This window comes from Borostomias antarcticus (genome assembly GCF_949987555.1).
Source record: "Borostomias antarcticus genome assembly, chromosome: 15".
NCBI lineage: Eukaryota > Metazoa > Chordata > Actinopteri > Stomiiformes > Stomiidae > Borostomias > Borostomias antarcticus.
Window position 1 is genome coordinate 24,192,643 of NC_140248.1, and position 14,483 is coordinate 24,207,125.

Sequence of the window (14,483 nt, forward strand, 5' to 3'; positions counted from 1 at the left end):
ATTAACAAGCACGGTATCAACCAACCCTAACATTCACGTTACAAAACAAAAAATATGTTTTCATGTTTTCAGCTGGACTTGCTTATCTGCACAAGTACCCTTATGATTATTTTGGTTTCATTATTTTTAAGTATGGATTATTAACCCCATGGTTTGTATAATGTGATTTGTTTAAAAATATGTAGGCTATGGTTATAAATTATATCGATTTCTTGCTCTAAATCATATGATTTCCCAGTTAAAAGCAGTATGACATTAATCACCCATTTCGGTGCAGTGTTCTTTGAATTGAGATTTCCATCATGAATATGGAAAGAGTTGTGAGGTGCAGAAATGTGTATTAGCATTCTTAAGTAAATACTTTTGGATTAATCACAAACAAGAATCACAGGCAGTAATGTAGTTCGCATATGACCACAAAATGAAATGATTTCAACAAGTTGAACAGACATGTTTTGAGGGTAACACAGAGAGTTCGGATAATGTAAAGGGGATTTGACTCGGCCCAAAATTAATTTACATGAAGGCCTACAAGAAAAACGTGTACAATTGACAAATTGATAAAAGCCCCACACCCACAATAGTAAGAAATATGTTTTCACGGCAACGTAATGTTATGTCGCAAGAGCTGTCCCATTCCTTTTAGACCAATTCGAGCCCTTGCAGCCTCTCGCACTCAACCACTTTACCAGGTGACGTCAATAAGTCTGTGAGGGCTCAGGGCTTGAGGGTTTAGGGGGGACATTGGGACTGGGCCCATGTGTTGCCCTGTGATGTCATGATTAAGGGACAGTTCATTCATTGATGAGTGACTTCACTATGGGCCTGTTTTTATCTTCTGCTCTGTTAATCGTCATTTGGGTCTAACAACTTCTGCTTTAAACCAGTCCACACCTGAGATCACATGCATGCACACACACACACACACACACGCACACACACACACACACACACACACACACACACACACACACACACACACACACACACATTTAACTATAAACACAATCAAAATCATGAATTGTGGATGGAGAGGCTATCAGGGACAATGCCATTGGCCATAGTTCATATAATGCTGGATCATATGTTTCTGGCCAGGCGTTGGCATCCCTGTAATTCAATGCCCTGTCTAAACCTCAGAGAGAGAAAGAAAGAGAGAAAGTTGAGGCTACGGCATTATATTAGTATCTGGCGCCCCCTGCTCTCTCAACTGTAACTCTGCATGTGTTCCCTATTTCCTCTGGTTACTTCTGGTCACTGTCCTCCTCCAGAGACTACATATCCCACCAGGCATTGCAGCGGTGCTTTTCTACTGTTTTTGTTTATGAATATTGTATTGACTTTCAACAAAAGCCACTGAGGGGTGAACGAGGTAAACATATTTGGACGCGTGTTCTAGGCTACGTAAACCAATGTCCAATACATATCTTTGGTCCATTATATTTACGAGTCCACATACAGTAGGCTACACATACTCTTCTTAGCATAGGTAAGTTAGGTAACAGCATTGTCCATATTCAATTCCAATGATGTTTCCATTCACCGGTTGAGCAGCACGCCAGATGCGCTCATGCTACCATCGACACGGTCCAAAACTGTTTGTGCTTCCCAGTCCACACACCTGCTTCTCAGTACCTGGAGATAGCTATGTACTGTACATTAATGCTCCACCTGTTGTTCAGTGATAGAACTGCATGTACACAGATAATGCTTTAGATACGAATAAAATAAGGATATAGAATGAAACAAACAAAACACCATTATGGCCCCAACAAATATTGTTTGTGTTGATGTTCCAGACTCCTACGTCTCCAAGTCAGCGTCGTTGCCTGGTTATGGCAGGAACGGCCTACACAGGGTAAGATATAGAGACGTCCCTAACCAGACGACCAGACTGGCTGACGGCGGCTAATTCTATTAGCGATGAGGCTTATCATAATACTATGTTTACATCACGTTGTTGTTGTTGTTGTTGATCTGTCCTGACCTGATGCAGCCCCAGAGTGCAGACTATATCCAGTACGACAGCAACAACGCTGTTAACTGGCAGATCAGAGGTAGGCTGGTGTCAGTTTACCGTTCAAACAATGCTACCTGAAATACTGTTCACTTGGTGGAAATGAAAAGGTGCACTAATGGATGTTTTCCTCTTTATCTTACAGAATACAAGGTAAGACGCTCAGCTGAGGGAGTAAACTAACAAACTCACAATCACTGACCGAATGGTGGTAACTAGATGAGAATTGGAAGGGAAAAAAATGGATGTAACAAATGTTGCATGTCCAACCCTGTTTCTCCAGTGTCTACCCATGCCTTTAATGCATCCAAACCCATTCTCCAGTGTCTACCCATGCCTTTAATGCATCCAAACCCATTCTCCAGTGTCTACCCATGCCTTTAATGCATCCAAACCCATTCTCCAGTGTCTACCCATGCCTTTAATGCATCCAAACCCATTCTCCAGTGTCTACCCATGCCTTTAATGCATCCAAACCCATTCTCCAGTGTCTACCCATGCCTTTAATGCATCCAAACCCATTCTCCAGTGTCTACCCATGCCTTTAAGGCATCCAAACCCATTCTCCAGTGTCTACCCATGCCTTTAATGCATCCAAACCCATTCTCCAGTGTCTACCCATGCCTTTTAATGTCGCCCTCCACCTCACACACAGATCTATCCATATGAAGAACTGGTGGTGACCATTAGGGGGCGCAACCAGCTGCCTGGAGACGTGGACAGAGCCAGGCTGGAGGTGAGACAGAACACACAATGACACTTCTCTCTGTGACGGTGACATATCTGACAACATGGATGGATGGATGGATGGATGGATGGATGGATGGATGGATGGATGGATGGATGGATGGATGGATAGATAGATGAGAAGTAGAAGTTAAATGTTCTCCGTCCTTTGTCTGATTGGTCCTGTCCTCCCCAGCGCCACCTCTCTCCGGAGGAGTTCTACCGGGTCTTTGGGATGACCATCGTGGACTTTGAGCGCCTGGCGCAGTGGAAGAGGAACGACCTGAAGAAGCGGGTCCGCCTCTTCTGACACCAGGAAACAAAAGGCTCTGGGTTCTACAGCTCTGGGCTCCACTAACCAGACCTGTTCTTCTGAGACCAGCAGGCTGTGCTCCTACGCTCTGGGATCCACTAACTTGGCCTCAGAGTAACAGTAGAACCCTTGCCGGTTCTGTTCCTGCTGCACGCTCTGCAATCCGCTAGCCAGACCTGTTCTGAGGTCGATGTTCTGGCCTGAGCTAGCCAACGCTGGAGGAACCAGGGGAACGGAGCCAGACTGGGTCCTGAAGATGGACAGACAGACACGACACCCCTGCAGAGGAGAAGACAGAGAGCATAACTACTGTAACATGGACTAAAGGTGTCTGCACACTGCCCCAACCAATGCCAACCAACACCAACCAACACCAGCATTGGATTGGTGGTGCCATGTTTGTTGGTGACTGTTGGCGTCGGCTGGATGAATTTTGCAGCTGAATTTTAAACTTCCAACATTTTAACAACTGCCAACTCTAGAATGTTGGGTGTTGGCAGTTGGTTGGCGTTGGTCGGGCCGTGTGCAGACACCTTAACAGACAACCAGACACGCTGTAAGCACCTCTCGTAAGAGATACAACAGGATCACTCTAGTTCTGCCTGCTGCCGGTATTCAGGCCCCCAGGGCGGTTTGGTTGTAAGTTGACAGAGTTGGTGAACGTGTGTAGGTCTCTGGGAGATCCGCAAGCATGGAGAAGGAACTCTTTTTTTTCTCTTACTGTGACCACGATAGTGACGATAGGAGCACCAGCAAACTGACAGAACCACATGGATCCGAGTGTTGCTTTATTTTCTCTTTTTATTTATTTTATTTAAACTTTATTGAGCCAGGTTGTCCATATTGAGATCAGGAAATCTCTTTTTCAGGGAGGCCTAGTGTAGTCTGAGTGGTTCCACTCCACGCCTTCCGCCAGGAAACGTTAACACAGTCTGCTGTTAGTGAAACCTGCTGATTTATCTCAGAGTGGGACGGTAGATGTTAGATGTGTTAAGCAAACAAAAAATATTTGTGTGTGTGTGTGTGTGTGTGTGTGTGTGTGTGTGTGTGTGTGTGTGTGTGTGTGTGTGTGTGTGTGTGCACGTGTGCGTGCGTGCGTGGTGCATCATGTACGCAAGTGCACGCACGCTCTGCAAACCAAAGTAATTTATATTTATTGAAATATTTATTGAAATAGATGTTTTGTTTTCTTGTTCGCTTTGTGCACTGTTATTTGAATTGGCTGAATCCATGACAAACTGACTGATCACAAATCCTTCATCAGAGAAGGCTGTTGTTCACAGAAGAGATTTGATTCTTCAAGGCTCACAGCATCCAGAAGGGATTTGATTCTTCAAGACTAAATGATTTGATTCATCAAGACTCATAGCATCCAAAAGTGGTTTGATTCTTCAATGCTCACACTGTCCAGAGGTTATTTGATTCATGAACACATTATTTGAATATGTATCCCAATATTTTATGCAAGACATTGTTGACATTATCCATTATCCAAGCAATCATATTTTGAACAAACAACATAATGATCTGTACTCATATTATGATACCCATACAGTACTGTATATGACGTCATGTCAATGTCATCATATTTTGTCATGAGGAAGATTTGACCAGGACAAATGGAAGGGATATTTGGAATAGAGATAGATGTGATGAACTGGGACAGACCTGTTGATATGTGATGGAAGTAGAGATAGAGATATAGAGATAGATGTGATGAACTGGGACAGACCTGTTGATATGTGATGGAAGTAGAGATAGAGATAGAGTTATAGAGAGACAGAGAGAGTTATAGAGTTATGGAGATAGACACCGGATAACAGTTACAGCTTTGCCTTTACCCAGAGAAAGTGGACAGAAGTGGAATGGTCATCAGAATGGACTTAGGGGACTCTATTGGGGTGGGGGGACTCTGTCCTAGAGACGGTGATATGAAGAGGCAGGGTCAAAGCATAGGGAACATGATGGTATGTAGAAGTGGAGTAGAAATAATGGTTTTTAAAACAATTGATTTACAACAGATGTATATAAGAACATGCCGTTTATTTTGGCACCAGCCCACCAAGCACTACAGCAGGATCCGTCACAGTCTGTCTGAACAGGGATCATCATAGTCTGAATGAGATCTAGTCGAGACTGAGGAGAGTGACAGTCATACAGAGAGAGTCAGTCTCAGTCAGAATCCAACCCTGGAGTCATGGCTGTCACCCTCAATGTACATTTCCTATGTTTAGTTGGCTTCCATGGGATGATCTTGACTGGAGCAGAGCTATACCCAGTAGTCTGGTCTGTTAGTGCTAGCCTTGACCAGAAGGTTAACATATAGTACTACAGTGATACTATGTGTAGGTTAGCAGTCAGCTCCTTACTGCCATCTTAAATGTTTTAGGCTACTAATCAGAGACTTACAGTATTGGAACTGTTATGAGGTGGGATTCAAAATCCCACCCACTCTAAAATCTATTCACCTTTAGGGTCCGCCCAGGGGTGGTGGCTGGAATTACACCAACGGTGGGGCCTGGTAGCAGGCCGGCCTGGCAACTTTCCCCAGGATTCCTCCTTGTACTGCTTCCACATGACACAATAGATCATGGGTAGAATAGGGGGAGGAGTTGAGACACAATAGCGAGCTGTGGCAGGGTCATGCACACTGCTCGGTTCCCTGGACTGAAGGTAGTTGGTCCACCCAGGGGTGGTGGCGGGATTTACACCAACGGTACAGCCTGGTAAATCCTCTTAAGGACTGAATGGAAACAATCTTTTACAGTACTTTGGATAAAAAAGACAGATGGGCCTAAAATTTGAGAGAACAGTTGGGTCCAGACTTCACAATAGATCATGGGTGGGTTTATTTTATCATGGCTTTGTGACTGCGTCAATAAACAAAGAAATAAAAATATAAACTCTCTCTTCAAAGTCCTTTGCAACCTTCAATCTGAGATGGTTCAGGTTTCAGCCAGCGGGGGCAGGGTCCGCCCAGGGGTGGTGGCTGGAATTACACCAACGGTTGGGCCTGGTAGCAGGCCGGCCTGGTAGGATTCCTCCTTGTACTGCTTCCACATGACACAATAGATCATGGGTAGAATAGGGGGAGGAGTTGAGACACAATAGCGAGCGGGGGCAGGGTCATGCACACTGCTCGGTTCCCTGGACTGGAGGTAGTTGGTCCGCCCAGGGGTGGTGGCGGGATTTACACCAACGGTACAGCCTGGTAAATCCTCTTAATAAAAAAAAATAAAAAATTGTATGTTAGTAGAGAGCTTGAAAATGTAAGGGAGTGGCTGCTGGACAACAAACTCTCACTGCATCTGGAACTTCTCATACACATCATTCATCATTCGTCGCTAAAAAAGAGTGCAACTGAATGGAAACAATATTTTACAGTACTTTGGATAAAAAAGACAGATGGGCCTAAAATTTGAGAGAACAGTTGGGTCCAGACTTCACAATAGATCATGGGTGGGTTTATTTTATCATGGCTTTGTGACTGCGTCAATAAACAAAGAAATAAAAATATAAACTCTCTCTTCAAAGTCCTTTGCAACCTTCAATCTGAGATGGTTCAGGTTTCAGCCAGCGGGGGCAGGGTCCGCCCAGGGGTGGTGGCTGGAATTACACCAACGGTGGGGCCTGGTAGCAGGCCGGCCTGGCAACTTTCCCCAGGATTCCTCCTTGTACTGCTTCCACATGACACAATAGATCATGGGTAGAATAGGGGGAGGAGTTGAGACACAATAGCGAGCGGGGGCAGGGTCATGCACACTGCTCGGTTCCCTGGACTGGAGGTAGTTGGTCCGCCCAGGGGTGGTGGCGGGATTTACACCAACGGTACAGCCTGGTAAATCCTCTTAATAAAAAAATTGTATGTTAGTAGAGAGCTTGAAAATGTAAGGGAGTGGCTGCTGGAAAACAAACTCTCACTGCATCTGGAACTTCTCATACACATCATTCATCATTCATCGCTAAAAAAGAGTGCAACTGAATGGAAACAATCTTTTACAGTACTTTGGATAAAAAAGACAGATGGGCCTAAAATTTGAGAGAACAGTTGGGTCCAGACTTCACAATAGATCATGGGTGGGTTTATTTTATCATGGCTTTGTGACTGCGTCAATAAACAAAGAAATAAAAATATAAACTCTCTCTTCAAAGTCCTTTTCAACCTTCAATCTGAGATGGTTCAGGTTTCAGCCAGCGGGGGCAGGGTCCGCCCAGGGTTGGTGGCTGGAATTACACCAACGGTGGGGCCTGGTAGCGTAGCAGGCCGGCCTGGTAGCGTAGCAGGCCGGCCTGGTAGCGTAGCAGGCCGGCCTGGTAGCGTAGCAGGCCGGCCTGGTAGCAGGCCGGCCTGGTCAACCGTCCCCAGGATTCCTCCTTGTACTGCTTCCACATGACACAATAGATCATGGGTAGAATAGGGGGAGGAGTTGAGACACAATAGCGAGCGGGGGCAGGGTCATGCACACTGCTCGGTTCCCTGGACTGGAGGTAGTTGGTCCGCCCAGGGGTGGTGGCGGGTATTACACCAACGGTACAGCCTGGTAAATCCTCTTAATAAAAAAATAAAAAAATTGTATGTTAGTAGAGAGCTTGAAAATGTAAGGGAGTGGCTGCTGGAAAACAAACTCTCACTGCATCTGGAACTTCTCATACACATCATTCATCATTCATCGCTAAAAAAGAGTGCAACTGAATGGAAACAATCTTTTACAGTACTTTGGATAAAAAAGACAGATGGGCCTAAAATTTGAGAGAACAGTTGGGTCCAGACTTCACAATAGATCATGGGTGGGTTTATTTTATCATGGCTTTGTGACTGCGTCAATAAACAAAGAAATAAAAATATAAACTCTCTCTTCAAAGTCCTTTTCAACCTTCAATCTGAGATGGTTCAGGTTTCAGCCAGCGGGGGCAGGGTCCGCCCAGGGTTGGTGGCTGGAATTACACCAACGGTGGGGCCTGGGAGCAGGCCGGCCTGGTCAACCGTCCCCAGGATTCCTCCTTGTACTGCTTCCACATGACACAATAGATCATGGGTAGAATAGGGGGAGGAGTTGAGACACAATAGCGAGCGGGGGCAGGGTCATGCACACTGCTCGGTTCCCTGGACTGGAGGTAGTTGGTCCGCCCAGGGGTGGTGGCGGGTATTACACCAACGGTACAGCCTGGTAAATCCTCTTAATAAAATAATAAAAAAATTGTATGTTAGTAGAGAGCTTGAAAATGTAAGGGAGTGGCTGCTGGACAACAAACTCTCACTGCATCTGGAACTTCTCATACACATCATTCATCGCTAAAAAAGAGTGCAACTGAATGGAAACAATCTTTTACAGTACTTTGGATAAAAAAGACAGATGGGCCTAAAATTTGAGAGAACAGTTGGGTCCAGACTTCACAATAGATCATGGGTGGGTTTATTTTATCATGGCTTTGTGACTGCGTCAATAAACAAAGAAATAAAAATATAAACTCTCTCTTCAAAGTCCTTTGCAACCTTCAATCTGAGATGGTTCAGGTTTCAGCCAGCGGGGGCAGGGTCCGCCCAGGGGTGGTGGCTGATATTACACCAACGGTGGGGCCTGGTAGCAGGCCGGCCTGGTAGATTTACACCAACGGTACAGCCTGGTAAATCCTCTTAATAAAAAAAAAAAAAAAATTGTATGTTAGTAGAGAGCTTGAAAATGTAAGGGAGTGGCTGCTGGACAACAAACTCTCACTGCATCTGGAACTTCTCATACACATCATTCATCATTCGTCGCTAAAAAAGAGTGCAACTGAATGGAAACAATCTTTTACAGTACTTTGGATAAAAAAGACAGATGGGCCTAAAATTTGAGAGAACAGTTGGGTCCAGACTTCACAATAGATCATGGGTGGGTTTATTTTATCATGGCTTTGTGACTGCGTCAATAAACAAAGAAATAAAAATATAAACTCTCTCTTCAAAGTCCTTTTCAACCTTCAATCTGAGATGGTTCAGGTTTCAGCCAGCTGGGGCAGGGTCCGCCCAGGGGCGGTGGCTGATATTACACCAACGGTGGGGCCTGGTAGCAGTCCGGCCTGGTCAACCGTCCCCAGGATTCCTCCTTGTACTGCTTCCACATGACACAATAGATCATGGGTAGAATAGGGGGAGGAGTTGAGACACAATAGCGAGCGGGGGCAGGGTCATGCACACTGCTCGGTTCCCTGGACTGGAGGTAGTTGGTCCGCCCAGGGGTGGTGGCGGGTATTACACCAACGGTACAGCCTGGTAAATCCTCTTAATAAAAAAATAAAAAAATTGTATGTTAGTAGAGAGCTTGAAAATGTAAGGGAGTGGCTGCTGGAAAACAAACTCTCACTGCATCTGGAACTTCTCATACACATCATTCGTCGCTAAAAAAGAGTGCAACTGAATGGAAACAATCTTTTACAGTACTTTGGATAAAAAAGACAGATGGGCCTAAAATTTGAGAGAACAGTTGGGTCCAGACTTCACAATAGATCATGGGTGGGTTTATTTTATCATGGCTTTGTGACTGCGTCAATAAACAAAGAAATACAAATATAAACTCTCTCTTCAAAGTCCTTTTCAACCTTCAATCTGAGATGGTTCAGGTTTCAGCCAGCGGGGGCAGGGTCCGCCCAGGGTTGGTGGCTGGAATTACACCAACGGTGGGGCCTGGGAGCAGGCCGGCCTGGTCAACCGTCCCCAGGATTCCTCCTTGTACTGCTTCCACATGACACAATAGATCATGGGTAGAATAGGGGGAGGAGTTGAGACACAATAGCGAGCGGGGGCAGGGTCATGCACACTGCTCGGTTCCCTGGACTGGAGGTAGTTGGTCCGCCCAGGGGTGGTGGCGGGTATTACACCAACGGTACAGCCTGGTAAATCCTCTTAATAAAAAAATAAAAAAATTGTATGTTAGTAGAGAGCTTGAAAATGTAAGGGAGTGGCTGCTGGACAACAAACTCTCACTGCATCTGGAACTTCTCATACACATCATTCATCGCTAAAAAAGAGTGCAACTGAATGGAAACAATCTTTTACAGTACTTTGGATAAAAAAGACAGTTGGGCCTAAAATTTGAGAGAACAGTTGGGTCCAGACTTCACAATAGATCATGGGTGGGTTTATTTTATCATGGCTTTGTGACTGCGTCAATAAACAAAGAAATAAAAATATAAACTCTCTCTTCAAAGTCCTTTTCAACCTTCAATCTGAGATAGTTCAGGTTTCAGCCAGCGGGGGCAGGGTCCGCCCAGGGTTGGTGGCTGGAATTACACCAACGGTGGGGCCTGGGAGCAGGCTGGCCTGGTCAACCGTCCCCAGGATTCCTCCTTGTACTGCTTCCACATGACACAATAGATCATGGGTAGAATAGGGGGAGGAGTTGAGACACAATAGCGAGCGGGGGCAGGGTCATGCACACTGCTCGGTTCCCTGGACTGGAGGTAGTTGGTCCGCCCAGGGGTGGTGGCGGGTATTACACCAACGGTACAGCCTGGTAAATCCTCTTAATAAAAAAATAAAAAAATTGTATGTTAGTAGAGAGCTTGAAAATGTAAGGGAGTGGCTGCTGGACAACAAACTCTCACTGCATCTGGAACTTCTCATACACATCATTCATCGCTAAAAAAGAGTGCAACTGAATGGAAACAATCTTTTACAGTACTTTGGATAAAAAAGACAGATGGGCCTAAAATTTGAGAGAACAGTTGGGTCCAGACTTCACAATAGATCATGTGTGTCATAGTATGGCGTTTTCTTTTTCAGACCAAATTAATTTTTATCTACAATCTTCATGAACATTCAAGTGTATGTAGTACAAGCATTTCTGATCATAGATCTGCCACCCAGGGGTCTATAGTCCATTCCTAGGCCGAGCAGTGAACAATTTTATTATTTCCACCTGAAAAAAAACATAAGGGGTATGTATGGCGTTTTTTCTTTCAGACCAAATTTATTTTTATCTACAATCTTCATGGACATTCACAGGTATGTAGTACAAGCAATTCTGATCAGAGATCTGCCACCCAGGGGTCTCTAGTCCATTACTAGGCCGAGCAGTGACAAATTTAATTATTTCCACCTGAAAAAAAACATAAGGGGTATGTATGGCGGGTTTTTTTTAAGACCAAATTTATTTTTATCTACAATCTTCATGAACATTCACAGGTATGTAGTACAAGCAATTCTGATCAGAGATCTGCCACCCAGGGGTCTCTAGTCCATTACTTGGCAGAGCAGTGACAAATTTAATTATTTCCACCTGAAAAAAAACATAAGGGGTATGTATGGCGTTTTCTTTTTCAGACCAAATTTATTTTTATCTACAATCTTCATGAACATTCACAGGTATGTAGAACAAGCCATTCTGATCATAGATCTGCCACCCAGGGGTCTCTAGTCCATTCCTAGGCCAAGCAGTTAACAATTTAATTATGTCCACCTGAAAAAAAAACATAAGGGGTATGTATGGCGTTTTTTTTTCAGACCAAATGTATTTTTATCTACAATCTTCATGATCCTTCACAGGTATGTAGTACAAGCAATTCTGATCATATATCTGCCACCCAGGGGTCTCTAGTCCATTACTAGGCCGAGCAGTGACACATTTTATTATTTCCACCTGAAAAAAAAACATAAGGGGGTATGTATGGCGGGGTTTTTTTCAGACCAAATTTATTTTTTGTCTACAATCTTCATGAACCTTCACAGGTATGTTTAGGGCTGTACGTTGGTACACCGCCCTGCCAGGGACCATTCATTGCGCCAGAGACTTTTTTCACTCTTTCTACATTACCGTATCTACAGATAGCTTATTATTACTCACCAAAGTGAAGACTGTTTTGGAAAGATTACAGCCTTTTCTCTGAGGTGGGGCTTTTAGCCCCAGACCTTTTATAAAGGACCCTGATCATGTGATCTCATATCCCCATAGAATACCGACCTGGTCCAGGGCTCGTCTAACATCATACCCCAGAGTAACCATCATCTCTCCAGTCAAAATACCTCCATCTGTATCTCCACCACTCCTGTGACTTGCAATTTATAACCCTTTTTTTGAAAATCGTTCAGACCTGATCCTGTCAGAAGGAACCTGGGGAGACAGGGTGGTTTCTTGAAACAGTTATACATTATGATGGGTATGACGGCTTTTTACAACCCTTTTTTTGAAAATCGTTCAGACCTGATCCTGTCAGAAGGCACCTGAACAGACGGTGGTTTGTTGAAACAGTTATGATTGGTACATTCTGATGGGTATGACGGCTTTTAACTGTTTCTGTAGGTTATCAAGTGTCAGATTGCAATATCTATAGGATAAGATATCTGGATGGTCTTAGGAGTGGCAGATTTTGAGAGTTAAAAAAAAAAGTATTCTACCCAATAAAAGCTTTTTACGACAATAGATTGTGATTGAAATGTATTTCTGGACTGGACTGGGGACATAAATAGTTTATTTGGTGTTTTTATTCATGTTTATATGTTAAATGTGTTTTTGTCTGTCCTGTTTTAGATAGATACACACCCAGATATCGATTTATCCTCCTTATCATAGTTCTTAACCAATCTCTAGGAGCCTGGAACATCATGTCAACCAATCATGTCGCCTCATCCTTCAACCAATCCCAGAATGCAGGTGATGAATACAGGTGTGCTTCCATTGTATTGCAATGCAACGTACAGCATGCTAACAAAGATGGCTGCTGATCAGCTGTGGTTGTGAGGGTCTGTCTGTTGTGTTGGTAGGGTGATCTAATTACAAATGTGCCTGGTTAAGTGGAATTTGATACTGTCAATATTAATTAAATACTAATAAAAATACAAACAATCCCATCTTTGGATCTGGTTGTTAGAACAAACCATCCAGCTAACAAACGAGCCAAGTGGACAACCATCATTAACCTTTATTATATACAATCTTAATTACATACGTATGCAATACGTCATGATGGGAACAGAAATACACCAGTGATTCTTCCTTTCACTTAAACAGGGTGTTCAGTATGTAAATATGTAAATTATTATTGTGCAATATCTTTGAATGGTGAGGGGAGGCTTTAAGTTTGCATTGTTGCCATTGTGGGGTGTAGTCCAAAATCCCTATAGGAAAAATGAACAGAATTTGCCAGAATAGAGAATGTTTTGTTCTAAAAGTTAAAATATATAATTGAAGATTAGTTTTGTGAATTGTGAAGGCCTTAGTTGGTTCGGAGGTTGATGTTGTAGAGATATGCTAACCATTATTAGAACTGGACTACAAGATTTGAATGGCCGCCATTTTTTCCATTCATAGAGATTGTGGGATTTCGCAAATGGAATAAATACCACACATATAAACACAAAACTGCCTTAAATTACATTTCTGGATCTTTAAGGGTCTTTATTTGGCCACACGTGACACACTCACGTGAGTGACGGCGACACAGCACACACACATCTTCAGTGCTCGCTAGTGGAAATTGTTCCCTGAATTTATTCCATCCAAGCTGTCCTCCAAGTGCAGCCAGGAGCAGTGGGCCGCCATCGTTCATGGTGACCAGGGACCAAATCCAAGCGCTCAGTCCACCTTCTGGTCAGGGACCGGACTGAAGAGCATCTGGTTCTTCTGGTCAGGGACCGGACTGAAGAGCATCTGGTTCTTCTGGTCAGGGACCGGACTGAAGAGCATCTGGTTCTTCTGGTCAGGGACCGGACTGAAGAGCATCTGGTTCTTTTGGGAGGAAACCCTCGCACACACGGGGAGAAAGGCCTGGAGACCTTCTTGCTCTGAGGCAACTGTCCTCCGCCACCGTGCTGCACATGAGTGATTTTGGGGTTCAGAGTCTTGCACTTGTCAGACACTTCGGCACAATGCCGGGAGCTGGGATCGAACCGGGGACCTTGCGTAGCTCAATCTTCTTGTAGGAAAATATTTTTTCAATGGACAGATTTAACTACTACAAATGCAAATTACAAATTACATTAAAAATGGCGACACACACTCAGAAAGACTCATGTAGTCCAGTTTCAAAAATGGTTTGCATATCACTAGCAAAGTGAACCTCAGAAACAGGGCTTCGAAATTCACCAAACTCATATTCAGTGATGTATTGTAACTTTTAGAACAAAACATCAAATTTTTCCCATAGTGATTTTGGACTACACCCTACAGTGGCTGCAATGCTAAGTATTCAGTCTACAATGTATATATATTTATATATATATATATATATATATATATATATATATATATATATATATATATAGCCATGGTAGTAAATGTACAGTGTAACAGGTGCTCTTCTTCATGAGGCCCTCTGGTTGGGTGCTCTGCCATATGAAAACATATCAAGAGCAAACCGTGACATGAAACCACAGGAATGGCCGCACTCATTAACATTTAAAGACAGACAGAGGGGGTGCACATCTTTAACAAGGGGGAACGTCACATTTCT

The 14,483-nt window shown here is 43.8% G+C and overlaps 1 protein-coding gene across 1 annotated transcript in view; it reads left to right on the forward strand.

The window, feature by feature from the left end:
- The window catches only part of LOC311318968 (actin-binding LIM protein 3-like), a gene marked incomplete at both ends in the record, with an annotated part of 64,897 nt that extends 61,844 nt beyond the window's left edge, over positions 1 to 3,053 (forward strand). The window contains 4 exons of the mRNA XM_084450402.1: positions 1,800 to 1,858; positions 1,997 to 2,065; positions 2,673 to 2,753; positions 2,940 to 3,053. Coding sequence (XP_084306528.1) covers positions 1,800 to 1,858; positions 1,997 to 2,065; positions 2,673 to 2,753; positions 2,940 to 3,053 — 323 coding nt within the window. The remainder of the gene's footprint in view (positions 1 to 1,799; positions 1,859 to 1,996; positions 2,066 to 2,672; positions 2,754 to 2,939) is intronic.
- Between the last annotated feature and the right edge of the window lie 11,430 nt (positions 3,054 to 14,483).